This window comes from Haliotis asinina, chromosome 4 (assembly GCF_037392515.1).
Source record: "Haliotis asinina isolate JCU_RB_2024 chromosome 4, JCU_Hal_asi_v2, whole genome shotgun sequence".
NCBI lineage: Eukaryota > Metazoa > Mollusca > Gastropoda > Lepetellida > Haliotidae > Haliotis > Haliotis asinina.
This window is the reverse complement of record NC_090283.1, coordinates 70,558,880-70,571,786: the sequence shown is the minus strand read 5'-3', so window position 1 is coordinate 70,571,786 and position 12,907 is coordinate 70,558,880. Positions and strand designations below refer to the sequence as shown.

The window sequence follows — 12,907 nt, the reverse complement described above, 5'->3', positions numbered from 1 at the left end:
TAGGTTTGATTCTCCACATGGATTCATTGTGTGTATAATTTCTGGTGTCCCCATTGAGATATTGCTGAAAAGGAGCATAAATGTCCACTGACTTGGTTGATGCATGTAGTCATATCCCACTTGTGAAGATGTCAATTTATTACTTGGTTGTCTGGTCTACACTTGGTTAACACATGTCATTGTATCCCAATTGTGTACATTGTGCTGTTGATCATTGAATTGTCTGATCCAAACTTGATTGTTTACATACTGCAGCCCTATACTTAGAATATTGCTGATTGCGACATTTAACAACAAACTAATGAGTGTGGACAGATTATCAGTGACGGTATCTGAAGTATCATGAGTTTTATGTGACTGGTCACCCGTGAAGATCTGGGTTAAAATTGATCTTCATATACCCATACTTGTCATAAGAGGAGACTAAAGATATCATGTGGTCAGGCTCGCTGACTTGCTTGTCACATGCCATGGTATCCCAAGTGAATAGAACGATGCTCATGCTGTTGATCACTTGATTGTCTAGTTCAGAGTCAGTTATTCACAGACTGCCATGATTTTGATAGAATATTGCTGAGTGTGGAATGAACTTAACTCACTCACTTATTCCATATTATGGTAAAAGTGAAAAGCTGCAGGCAGCATCAAATCCTGCTGATTAACTCACTTCAGTCAAACAGAAACTTTCATATTCAGATTCAAAGGAGCTCTGTGGTTGAGGATCTCTTGCCTGTTTCTTGTGCGAACCCTAGCAAGTTAATCTTGCTTATATTGATCCAGAACATTAACCTCATTTGGGTGTGTAATATATTTTACCTCCATTGCTGTGTTGGAAGGAGGGACAACATACAACACTACCCTCTGCTGTGATTAGCCCTGGCCATCTCTAACCAGGCTAACAGGTTGTCATTTGATTTGCTGCTTTTGTTGCTATTATAATTAAGTGATAAAGGTTTGGGGTCTCCTGTATTGGCATTTAGGGGCCTGATGGATAGAATGGCTGTCATAAAAATGCTCAAAAATCTGTATTGTTGGTAATGTTCTGATTGGCCATTCTGTGGAACAATACATTCATCCAATTGTTTGAATTTCCTAGTGGAAAACAGATTCATCTTTGTTTCAATAATGATCTCAGTATGAGCAATTGTTTAAGCAATGCACAAATGAAGATAGATGCAGGAAAAATTTCAGTGTGTCCTAAAGGACATAAAATATTATTCACTGTACCCACAACACATCTATTACTTTGGTTGTTTACTTGACACATTGCACCATTTTACACTTAATGGGAGAACAGCAGCAGCTCAAGTCACATGCTTTATGCTGCGAGTCAATAAAACTTCACTTGCATATTTTGTTGCACTTGGCAAGTGATGCGGAACTAATTAATTTGTTATTAATATATCAGTTGCAGCCTCTTGTCTCGGTACCATGACTCTTGTTATCATGGCTGTGTTTAAATGGGAAGGTCAAGGACACTGTTGAGCAGAGTAGTTACATGTTGTGTATAAGAACCTGTGAAGGTCCCGGGGTAGAACAGGCCTTCAGCAATCCATGCTTGCCAGACCCGTGAAGGTCCCGGGGTAGAATAGGCCTTCAGCAATCCATGCTTGCCAGACCCGTGAAGGTCCCGGGGTAGAATAGGCCTTCAGCAACCCATGCTTGCCAGACCCGTGAAGGTCCCGGGGTAGAATAGGCCTTCAGCAATCCATGCTTGCCATAAAAGGCGACTATGTTTGTCGTAAGAGGCGACTAATGGGATTGGGTGGTCAGACTCGCTGAATTGGTTGACACATGTCATCGGTTCCCAATGGCGCAGATCGATGCTCATGTTGGTGGTCACTGGATTGTCTGGTCCAGACTTGATTATTTACCATATGGCTTTAATATTGCTGAGTGCAGCATAAAACTGAAGCTCACTCCCTCCCTCCCTCACTCACTCACTTTTGTTATGAGTCAGGATGTTACACTGGGTATATCTTATACCCTGTCTACATAGGGCTGGTTTGAGATGAACCTGGGAAGAACAGGGTTAGAATCAGTCTTCAGCAACCCTTACTTGTTGCTAAAGTAAAGACAACTAATTGGATTGGGTTGGCAGTCGAATTATCTTCGTTGACACATCATCCTACATCCCAGTTACTGTTGATCCTTGGATTGTCTGGTCCTGATTTGATCATTTACAAACTATCTCCATATGGCTGGAATATTCTGTCATATATAATGTAACTGTTTCATTCTATGCAGGAAAAAATATTGTTTTTTTTCTTTTTTAATTTTTTTTTGCTGCATTGAATAAACATGTAATTTTAGACATATATTCTAAGACAAATATTGAAATAATTGAGTTGAAACTGGTCAGTCATGGGTTCAGATTTATCATGATGCAGACCACACTGGGATCAGACTTACCATGATGCAGACCACACTGGGTTCAGACTTACCATGATGCAGACCACACTGGGTGTAGACTTACCATGATGCAGACCACACCGGGTTTAGAATTGCCATGATGCACACCACACTGGGTTGATACAGACCACATTATTTTCGGACGTACCATGATGCAGACCACACTTGTTCAGATTTTCCATGATGCAGACCACACTGGGTTCAGACTGCCCATGACGCAGACCACACTGGGTTTCGGCTTACCATGATGCAGACCACACTGGGTTCAGACTGCCCATGATGCAGACCACACTGGGTTCAGACTTCCCATGATGCAGGCCACACTGGGTTCAGTCATAAACTATAGAAGCTAATGCAAATTGAACTAATTAGGAGAATGTGTTGTCCTCAGTATCTCTCTGTAGATATGTTTACATATTTAGACAGAAAATCATATTTTATTTATGCGTGATTTGTTTGTAATTCATTGCATGACGATGAAATCTGCAGTAACCCCACTCTGTGTTGATGAATGTTGAAGCTGCATGTTTAACTCTTATGTATCTCTGCCTCTAGCCAGCTGTGCATAGGAGATTCACAAGTGATTGAAAACTTGACCTCTCTATAAAACCTGACTCGTGTATGTTATTGTTTTCATAATGAGCTTGGTATATGTCATGAATTACTTACAATAATCAGAAATTCATGATTCATATTCATTTCATGACTGCCACTCTCCCTGTTCGCTAATGGCTATGTGAACTGTAGCATTAAACAGCCATCCTAACATTGACTGTGCCTTTTTCAAGCACAAGATAAAAAATGAAGTAATGTTTAGATGCTATTAATTATCTTATTTGCTCTCTTGGTTGATCATATACATGAGGATAGTGGCGGTGTGCATATGATTGACTGCGCATACAACCGATTGGCGCGAACAACACCTTGGATAAACACCATGTGTCGAGTGGAATGTGTAAACATTTTAAAGAAAACTGTGCAAAGATGTGTTATACTTGATTCCCTGCCTACCTTCTTGATGGGGACATGATCAACAAATTGAAGTAAGTTTAATGCACACTTAATGGTGGGAGTACTTGAGGAAAGTCCAGTGAGTTGATGAGCAGTTACCTGGTACAAAAGCCAATGAATATATGTTTGTATATCGAATTATATATGTTTGTATATCGAATTATATATGTTTGTATATCGACTTATATATGTTTGTATATCGACTTATATCACGATATACTCAGATGCAATAGTAATTGATCATCTTGTAATTCAGCATATTTTTAAATAGCTGATTTAAGATGTGAATGTGTTGTGTTATTAGACAAAATAGACCCTGTGGGCTTTCACTGATGCAGATTAATTTTAAAATCTGAATTTCTGACTTTAAAATTATGGATCCAGATTTTGGATCTCTGTGAGGTAGACGTTTTATGCAGAGATGTCATGTCATTGTTATTTCAACTTGTAGCCCAGACCTTTCTGAAAAACCCCAATAAATATCACTGTTTATATCTATACAAACATATGACTATATGCTGAGATGTCATGTCATTGTTATTTCAACTTGTAGCCCAGACCTTTCCGAAAAACCCCAATAAATATCACTGTTTACATCTATACAAACATATGACTATATGCTGAGATGCAAAAGTTACTGATCATGCCCAGATTTACACATCATTTTTCCTTCACAGATGATTCATGGAGCAAATGTTTTGTGTTAAAATAGATGAAAGACACCTTCTGGATTTTGACTGGCACAGATATTTTAATCCCCGGCCTCATGTTTAACTCAAAGCAGGGGATATAATATTAGGCTCTGTCTGTCCGTATGTACATACGAATTGGAATATCTTAAGAACCATTGTCTAGATTCTTTTCATATTTGGTACCTATGTGCATCACAGTGTAAGATTGGTCCCAGGCAGGTTGGGTGACCTTGACCGTCATTTCACGGTCTCAAGATTACATTATTCTTCATGTCAGCATGATATCTCAAGAAGAGTTTGCTAGATTTTTTTCATATTTAACATCACGCTTTATCTAGAGAAGGCTAGGTAAAGCTGAAGTCTATTTTGGTGACTTTCACGTAATTTTCAAGGTCATAGTGACACTTTGAAGATTTCAGCGTATTAACCTACATGTTATGCTTGTTAATGAGATACCTCAAGAACCATTAACTGGATTTTCTTCTTATCTGACATGAAGCTTCAATGAGGGAAGGCACAGGACCCAGTCAATTTTGGTGGCCTTCCCTTAATTTTCAAGGTCACAGCCACATTTTGAAGATTTCAGCATGTTAGTCTGCATGTTAAGATGTTCAGCGAGATATCTCAAGAACCATTCACTGGACTTTTTTCATATTTGACACCAAGCTTCATCTGGGGAAAGTGCAAGGCACAGTCAGTTTTGGTGACCTTCCCATGATTTTCAGCGTCACCTCAACACATTGAAGATTTCAGCATGTTAACCTGAATTCACTGGATTATCTTCATAGACTTTCAGGACCTACCTTGAATGTTTTTCAATAAGCAATATTCTTAGTACCATTTTTGCATATTTCATACACTATGTCATTCATTTCAAAGGTCAAAGTAGTCTTGAAAAGATCTGTGTGTTTGAACAACTAATGAGCAAAACATCAAGACAGATCGACTGGTCATGTTTTTTTTTTGACATTTAATGTCATCTTAAACTTTCAGTACTTTTTAAGTTTGATTTGATAATTTGCGGCAGTGGATTATGTCACCTCAGTGACAATGCTTGTTAAAAATTTGAATTTAAGCCACAAGACCCGAATTCTTGGATCTCTGTGTGTTCAGCTTACAGAAAGAAGTCATGTAATTGATATATCCGGTTGTAACCAACTCTCTCCTGTAACCCCTCAACCCTCTACCGTCTATCCTCTACCCCTGACCCCATAGGTCCTATTGCTGAGGAATATGAGGGAAAGAAAGTATTGTTAATCATGCTAGTCTTTGAGCTGCATTACTAGTCTCCCTGGCAATAACACATAATCCTGTGTACATACTGTTCTGACTTGTCTGGTACCTAAACAACAACTTGTTGCATGCATGTGTTGCGCCTTTTTGCTAGTCACCTCTAACAATGGCCTATATCTTGTGAAGATTCTCTAGCCAGGTCACAGCAAACTCTCGGTACACTTTCTGTGAGGAGGACTGCTTTTGAAGTCTGGCTATTTTAATGTAATATTGTGTTTGTAGACACTCTGAAGATGGGAGGTCTTTTTCAGTTTAATATGTGAGATGAGGGCAAGCATGTCGACTGGCTGCTGTCTAGACTAAGCAGTGTCTGGCACAGCGCTCACATCAACCTGTCGCCTCCAAGACCAGGAATCTCTTCTCATGTGAAGGGAAGGGCGCAAATTGCGAAAACATATCTGAAAGAAAAAATGCATTCATGGATGACACATGGTATTTGAGTTTAATACATTCACATACTTGATGTCGTTATCTGTCTCAGGTAAACCAATACAGTTCTTTCTAATGCTGAAATTGTTGGAAATCAATGGACAATTGCTATCCAAAGTTTCATGAAAATATCATGTACAGTAATTCCATTGACCATTGCTTGTGTCTACATGCTGTCAGTATCACTAGCATTTTGAGTGAGAGAGTTTAGTATAACAGCGCTCTCAGTAATATTCCTGTTACAGTGGAAGCTGTCAAAACCAGCATCTGTCCAGTCCGGCAAGTTGTCAACACCGGCATAAAATCTCAGTCCCATCCATGGCTTACAAATTTATCATCAGCTCTATTATATGGCACATTGTCTAAACCGGATAATTTCTTCAGTCTACTGAGAGCCAGTTGAGACAGCTTCCTGTGTATATAGTGGCAGTCTGTAAATCATCAAGTCTTGACCAGACTATCCAGTGATTAATAACATGTGCATTGATCTATGTATTTGAGATACGATGAGATGTGACAACCAAGTCAGTGTAACTGACCACCTGATCCCGTTTCCTGATCATTTCATGCCTGGATCTTCATGTGTTCATTTTGACAATAATCACCATGACATGGAACTAGCTTAACATTTCCAAGAGTAATATTATACTTCTATTATTTTATGCATAAGAGAAAATAGATTATTTTGATCAAAAGCAATAACCTGTTTGTGCCAAATGAGTTCATGACACTTTTTTTCTGTTCATTTTATGTCAGAGTCAGAATCCAAATTCGAAAATGAACTTGACTGTTTTGTTATTGATTAATCGGGTAAGAATTCCTGTGTTTACAGGTTTTGAAAGTAATGAAGGCTTTCATGCAGCTTTAACAGAATATTTCAAATATTCCTCTTCTTAAATTACTAATTTCTTTGAACCACATTCTAGTGAAGTCCCAAGTGCAAGCCATGTGCTGTAAACAAGTATATGGAAATTATTATGGCGAGGCACTAACATAACCCGTGGAGGCAACTGAAATAACACAACATGCAATTACAAGTATTGTGAGAAACCACTTGCTAACAGTCTCCCGTGTTTTTTACCGCTAAGCTCATATGCCAGGCTTGGCGTGGATTTTACTCATGAAGTCTTGCACGCCATCACCAAGTGGTATTCTATGGCCCAACGGAACTTATTTATGTAGTGCACCCAATCCCTTTGTAGACTGCCTGTGTAGACTGTGCCATCTGTCTGCCTGTAATCGTAGCCAGATGCACTGTTTTGTCTACCATGTCTCCTGGGTTATCAAGTTCAATGAAATCTCAACAAATAATCCACTTTGCTGCTGAGCAACAGATATTTGAGGAACAGTAACTGCAATCTTGTAGTGAGCTGTTTGGTTGATGAAGGTCTCGGACAACCTTTCTTATACCTTTTGCGATTCGGAACATGTGTATGTCCTATAACTGATAGACGTGCTTGTTGTGTTGATTACTGATATAGGTACAATTTGAGAAGTCCTGTTCTAGTGTCCTCTGCCAAGATATTGCTGTCATATTTTTAAAGCGACATAAAACAAGCTACTCATCTGAGGGTGTTTTGAAACAGTAGAAACATTTTTAAATGTTTCCAGATGGAGGCATTCTTTGGTTTTCCTAAAAAACACCACAATTAATCTTCTAGTTATGCTACCTCCAATAACTTTTGTTTTGCCGATTTCTTGTCATAATTTGAAAGATGGAACTGTTTATTTCAAATTTTAGGAAATGATGTAATTTATATTGCTACCACTATCCTATATCCTTTTAAGTTTGATAAAGTTTTGTGACTATCTGTTATTTAAATATGGCTTTGATCCCAACTGACTATTTGATTCAGGGCTCTTTGTCTGATCCTCAAAAAACTTCATGTAATATCATTTATGTTCCTTTTAGAAATGATATCATTTACAGTGTCCTTAACTTTCGAGTAGAGATTACTTCCTTAATCTGTGGAAGGGTCTTTTTGTCTGTGCCTGTGATAGTATATAGAATGTTAAAACTTTGTTATTGGTTGAGTTCGAGTTGCAAAATCAAATAAAATGTTACTAGATTTAGGTATATATAGTTTCTGAATGTACATAATTTGGGTGGAAACCAATTCCTTTGAAATTGAAAGAAAAGGGAATCCCAGGAAAAGGAAATCTAGACTTGCTTCATGTAGAGTTTTAACATTGTTGAAAGGTTTGAATGGAAGGGGGAAAAAATGTGGTTTCATTGACAGGTAGACTGACCAGTAGACTAACACCTAGTTTCTGAAATGAACATGTTTTGCTGAAAAAAGGTTATTTGAGAGTGGTGACAAGACACCTTTTGTTGTCACATTTGCTGACCCGAGAAAGTCCGGGGTAGAATAAGCCTTCATCAACCCATGCTTTTCACAAAAGGTGAATATGCTTGTTGTAAGAGGTGACTATCTGGATTGGGTGGTCAGGCTGGCTGACTTGTATGACACATGTCATCGGTTCCCATTTGTGCATATCAATGCTCATGCTGTTGATCACTGGATTGTCTGGTCTCGATTATTTACACACTGCTGCCATATAGGTGGAATATTGCTGAGTTGGGCATGAAACTAAACTCAGTCCCTTTTGGGAGGTGACGTTTAATCTTTTGGAACCTCAACACCTCTGTTCATGAGGAAAAAGCATCAGTGCTCACATTGAGAAACCATCCACAGAATATCAGAACCATTGATGAGCCAAGACATTTCCCAAATGATCCTGTCTAAGACATGATAGAGAAATGTGTGAGTGTCAGGCACTGAACTTTTGCAAGCTCTGCAAGAGGAGTGAAATTCCTTCAAATTGCCATTTGGAGACTTTTACTCAGTTTTGTGAAAGTTTGACAAATCATGATTGTCAACTTTGAAATTTCCTTTCTTACCCACAGTTCCTTCGAGAAAGTGTTGCTTATCATCCCATGCAGCAATATTCCAGTTATATGACTGAAGTGATCTATATATTTGTCTTGAAGAAAAGAAAATGGTGATTGGAAGACTGATTGACATTTAGTCTCTGAAATGAACATATTTTACAGAAAAGAATGGGTTTTGAATTATGGGGTATATTTGTTTCAGGGACGGACTATAGGACTGATTGAGTCCTTTGTGACATAAGGTTTGAAGGGTGAGTTAGGACCAACCAGCTGTCACCATGTGTATCATACAACAGATTGATTCTCACAGCAACTGCCACCATATTGCACCTTCATTGTCATGGCGTCAAGGAACCTGCCTCTCTCCCACTGAGAATATTTTATCATGCAGAAAGATTGAAATTTATGCAATGATCAGGATCACTTTGTAAAGATTGCAGAGATAGATTTTTGCCTTTGCACATTATTATCACATCTTCAGAACCCACCTTTGAAGTTATTGAGCAATCTTTGTGAAAATCAAAATAACTCGAGTTATCTAAAAGGATTGTGCTCATTTGTTTAAAGTTTTGCATGTTTCCATTACTGCATCAGTTTGATAAAGTACATATCTTCTAATGGTAAGATATTTTTATCATTTTGTGAATTTCTTTTAAATGACAACATTGAAAAGAAGTAACGGGTCAGCTATTTGTAGCTTGGTCCATTATGATGAGGATGAGATGAATTTAAGTCCGTGAGTCTCAACGCAATCAGAAATATCGGTTTCATGCTGTGTGATTCATTAATTGAGACAAATGGGAATGGTACACATTGTAAATGAACCAACATCTTGATGGACAAGTAAGAACAGATGTATTTTTCCTCAGTCTGGCTTTACTTGTCATTTGTCATCAGCATATGCCACATGAGAATGTATGTAAGCATTTAAAGATAATTCTGATGTTTACCTTCTTCCAAATGTTGAAATATTGTCCTGAAAGGTTACTGGAATGGTTATTTTCCAAATGGTTTTGTTTATGTACTGAAATTACTTTGAAATATGTGCATGTATATCGTCATCAATGATAACTAAAACGGCAGCCATTAGGAAGCGGTAAACATTCAATAAAGGTGATGTAAACAGACTCTGTTTAGCACTTTGGTTGTTTATTTGTGTTGACTTAGGAAAACACCATTGATGGTGAACGCAAGCACATGTGACCTACTGTCTAAAGGCCCATTGTAGTCGAACGGGTTCAAAATACAGGCGACTGGACTTAGGTCAAGAGTGACAACATGCGTATTGAAATGGCAACAGGAATTGACCAGTGATGTCATCATTACAAAACTTTTTGTAGTTGGTATTATTGTCATGTCCTGTTTTTTATTTTTGGGAAACGTGAAGGACTTGAACAATGCCAGTTTACAGGTCAAACCGTATTCACCACATGTGTGAAACCAAAAGAGCTTATGGCAGATTTTGTGGGGGTGGTAGCTGGTTATGGTTTGTGTGTGAAATAGAGATTAGGTTTGTTTGTCAAGCATTGATGTTTGAAATGTGGGGAATAGGTTTGGTGTATTTGGATGCACTGATCTTACTGACAGAATATACTGGTTTCTTGTCTGTTCCGGAATGGTTTCTAGTTGTAGCCTTCATTTGCTAATTATCTTGACTGCCCCCATCGTCAAGTGGATATAGTGTTTGCCTCGAGGGTGTACTGTCGGTAGTTTGATCCTTGGCTGTTTCAGAGACGTTAAGAATAACTGTGGTACCTTGGTGCCTGGCAGTAAGGATGCAATGGGGTAGCCCAGTGGTTAAGGCATTTGTTTGTCACGCCAAAAGATAAGGATGTCCATTTCTGGTGTTCGCTGTTGTGATCTTGCCGGAATATTGCTTAAAGTGGCATTAACAGCTCATTTGGAAACAAAACAATAAACGTAATCCAAACACACTTTTGACTTATTCATGACATATAATATACATTGCTGATCATGAAAAAAACAATGGACAAAATCATAAGTGTACAGTCACAAATTGAAAGTACAATTTTTTGTACGTAGGTTTACTATGCTTGAAATGAAGCACCTGGGATACCGAACCCAGTCAGAGTGAGCTGGCTAGTACTTAAGTGTAACAAGGACTTTCATTGGCTGGTTAATTTGCCAAGACGCTCTTGTTCATGGCGTATAAGTCAGATAGGTGTTAAGTTCAAATTGCATGTGGTCACTGATTGAAGTTGTGTATTGCATATAGTCATTAGCAGGCATCTACTAGATCATCTTATTATATTATGATGAAAATAATCAAGTTTCAATGCATTAAATTTCAGAAACACTATATTAATCAGTGTGTCACAATGTAAGTTGAATATGAAGTTAAACAATATAATATTGTCTTGAGGAAAATATAAGAATCTCCACAGGAATCGGTTTAGCATCTTCATTTGTAAGTTTACAAAGTTACAGTTCTAAATACGGCAAATATTTATCAAAATGAAAACAAAATCTATTTATATAGAAATTATAATTTGCCCTTTAAAAAATCAATTTTCAAAATGAACATTTCATCTAACACATCCACTTTTTTTCAAGTTCTTTTGTCAAGCAGGGCGCATGAGAACTAACTAATATTCATGAGCAAAAACTGTACCAATCTCATTCGTCCAATCATGCAGTCATGCGTCACAATTCGACCCAGGTATTACAGGTTAGCCATTTTCTAATTGGCTGAAAGGCGAATTCCTTGAATTGATCTTTGGTATTTGCATACAAGCACGTGACAAACTTATTTATGTTTGTTATTGGCGGAAGGAAAATTCCTTACGTTGCATCTGCACACTAACGTGATTTACGTGTGGTGGCTGAAATATTGAGTTGTTTCGGCGTCATGAATGCTGTAGAACATGATGATCCAATGCTTATTTACAATACTTCACAGAATATATTTTTCTCTTTCAACATTAAGGGAACGGTCTTTGTTCACCCTTCAACAACAACACAAAACAGAGAGACAGACGTTTATTGTTTATCTTGATGATCCAATGATGCTGCAAGTGTCCGTAACTTGATAGTGCTAACAATTGACAACAAGGAAGTTAGTTGGCTGACGTTGGTGTTTGACAATGAAATGACAATACAAATGATTATAATTGATCGATTATTGGTCGGACAGAAGCGATGTGACAATATGTAACGATAACCAGGTCTAAGCTTAGGAGATGCTTTGGTGAAACATCGTGTGTATTTGCCATCACTGGAACTGAATGTACAGTGCTTAAAAAAAGTTACAACAGAACACCACGTCCACGTCTTAGATGCACAGAAAGACACTTTGCATCCCTGCACAGAAAAATGATAGTGATTTTTTTTATTCATTATTTGTTGTTTTGAAATAGGTAATAGTTTCAAACATTTATCTAAAATTAAGATTGTAATTTAATAATTTAATCTGATCTACATTCCATATATATCTTACTCACCTCCATATTTGCTCATTTTGAAAAATTTGTTTGAACCTTCTTTCAGAAAAATTTTGACCCGACGAGATCGTGAAGGGGAAAGCGCTACCAAAATGTCTGAACATAAGGACCGCAACCAAAACTGTAGTGCAGTGACCAGTGGCCCAGCTTGTGTGACCACAACGGAGGAGAATGGACATCTGAGTGCAGACGACACTCTCAAGAATGGAGTTACTCCCGAAAATAATATCCCATCAAGCAACAGTAATACACAACAATCAGTGCAGTCCAACAGGGTTAATTCCCCAAATTCGTCACGGCCATCGGTGAACCATAGATCAGGCTCACCTAACAGCTATTCGGGATCAAATGCACATTCGCGGGGTGGGAGCCCGCAGACGGGTAGTTCGGGGGGTCAGTCGGGTAACTCCCCACCAAATCATCAACATGTGGTGCATGTACACGTCAACCCAGGAGAAACATTCTCAGTCCGACTTGGAGATCAGATTCAGCATATTCAAGGTAGGTTTTTGTGTTGCTGTAGTTAACTGAAATCTGGTTTTGTCAAACAATAATTATTATGTTTATACTTGAGTGTGCTGAATTTAGGGAAATTCAACATTTTTGTTGGTTCAGTCAAGTGCTGGAATCTTCCCAGCCCTGCATGTATACTCAAAGGGAACATTTCCTGTTTGAGGTGTCCTTTATACAATTACCATGCATCAAAACACACTGTT

General features: G+C 38.1%; 1 protein-coding gene across 2 annotated transcripts in view; it reads left to right on the top strand.

The window, feature by feature from the left end:
- The window catches only part of LOC137281839 (fibronectin type-III domain-containing protein 3A-like), a 150,469-nt gene that overhangs the window by 18,909 nt on the left and 118,653 nt on the right, over positions 1–12,907 (top strand). For both annotated transcript variants that reach the window (XM_067813477.1, XM_067813476.1), the window contains exon 2: positions 12,238–12,692. In XM_067813477.1, the coding sequence (XP_067669578.1) occupies positions 12,284–12,692 (409 nt within the window). In that variant the 5' untranslated portion in view covers positions 12,238–12,283. The remainder of the gene's footprint in view (positions 1–12,237; positions 12,693–12,907) is intronic.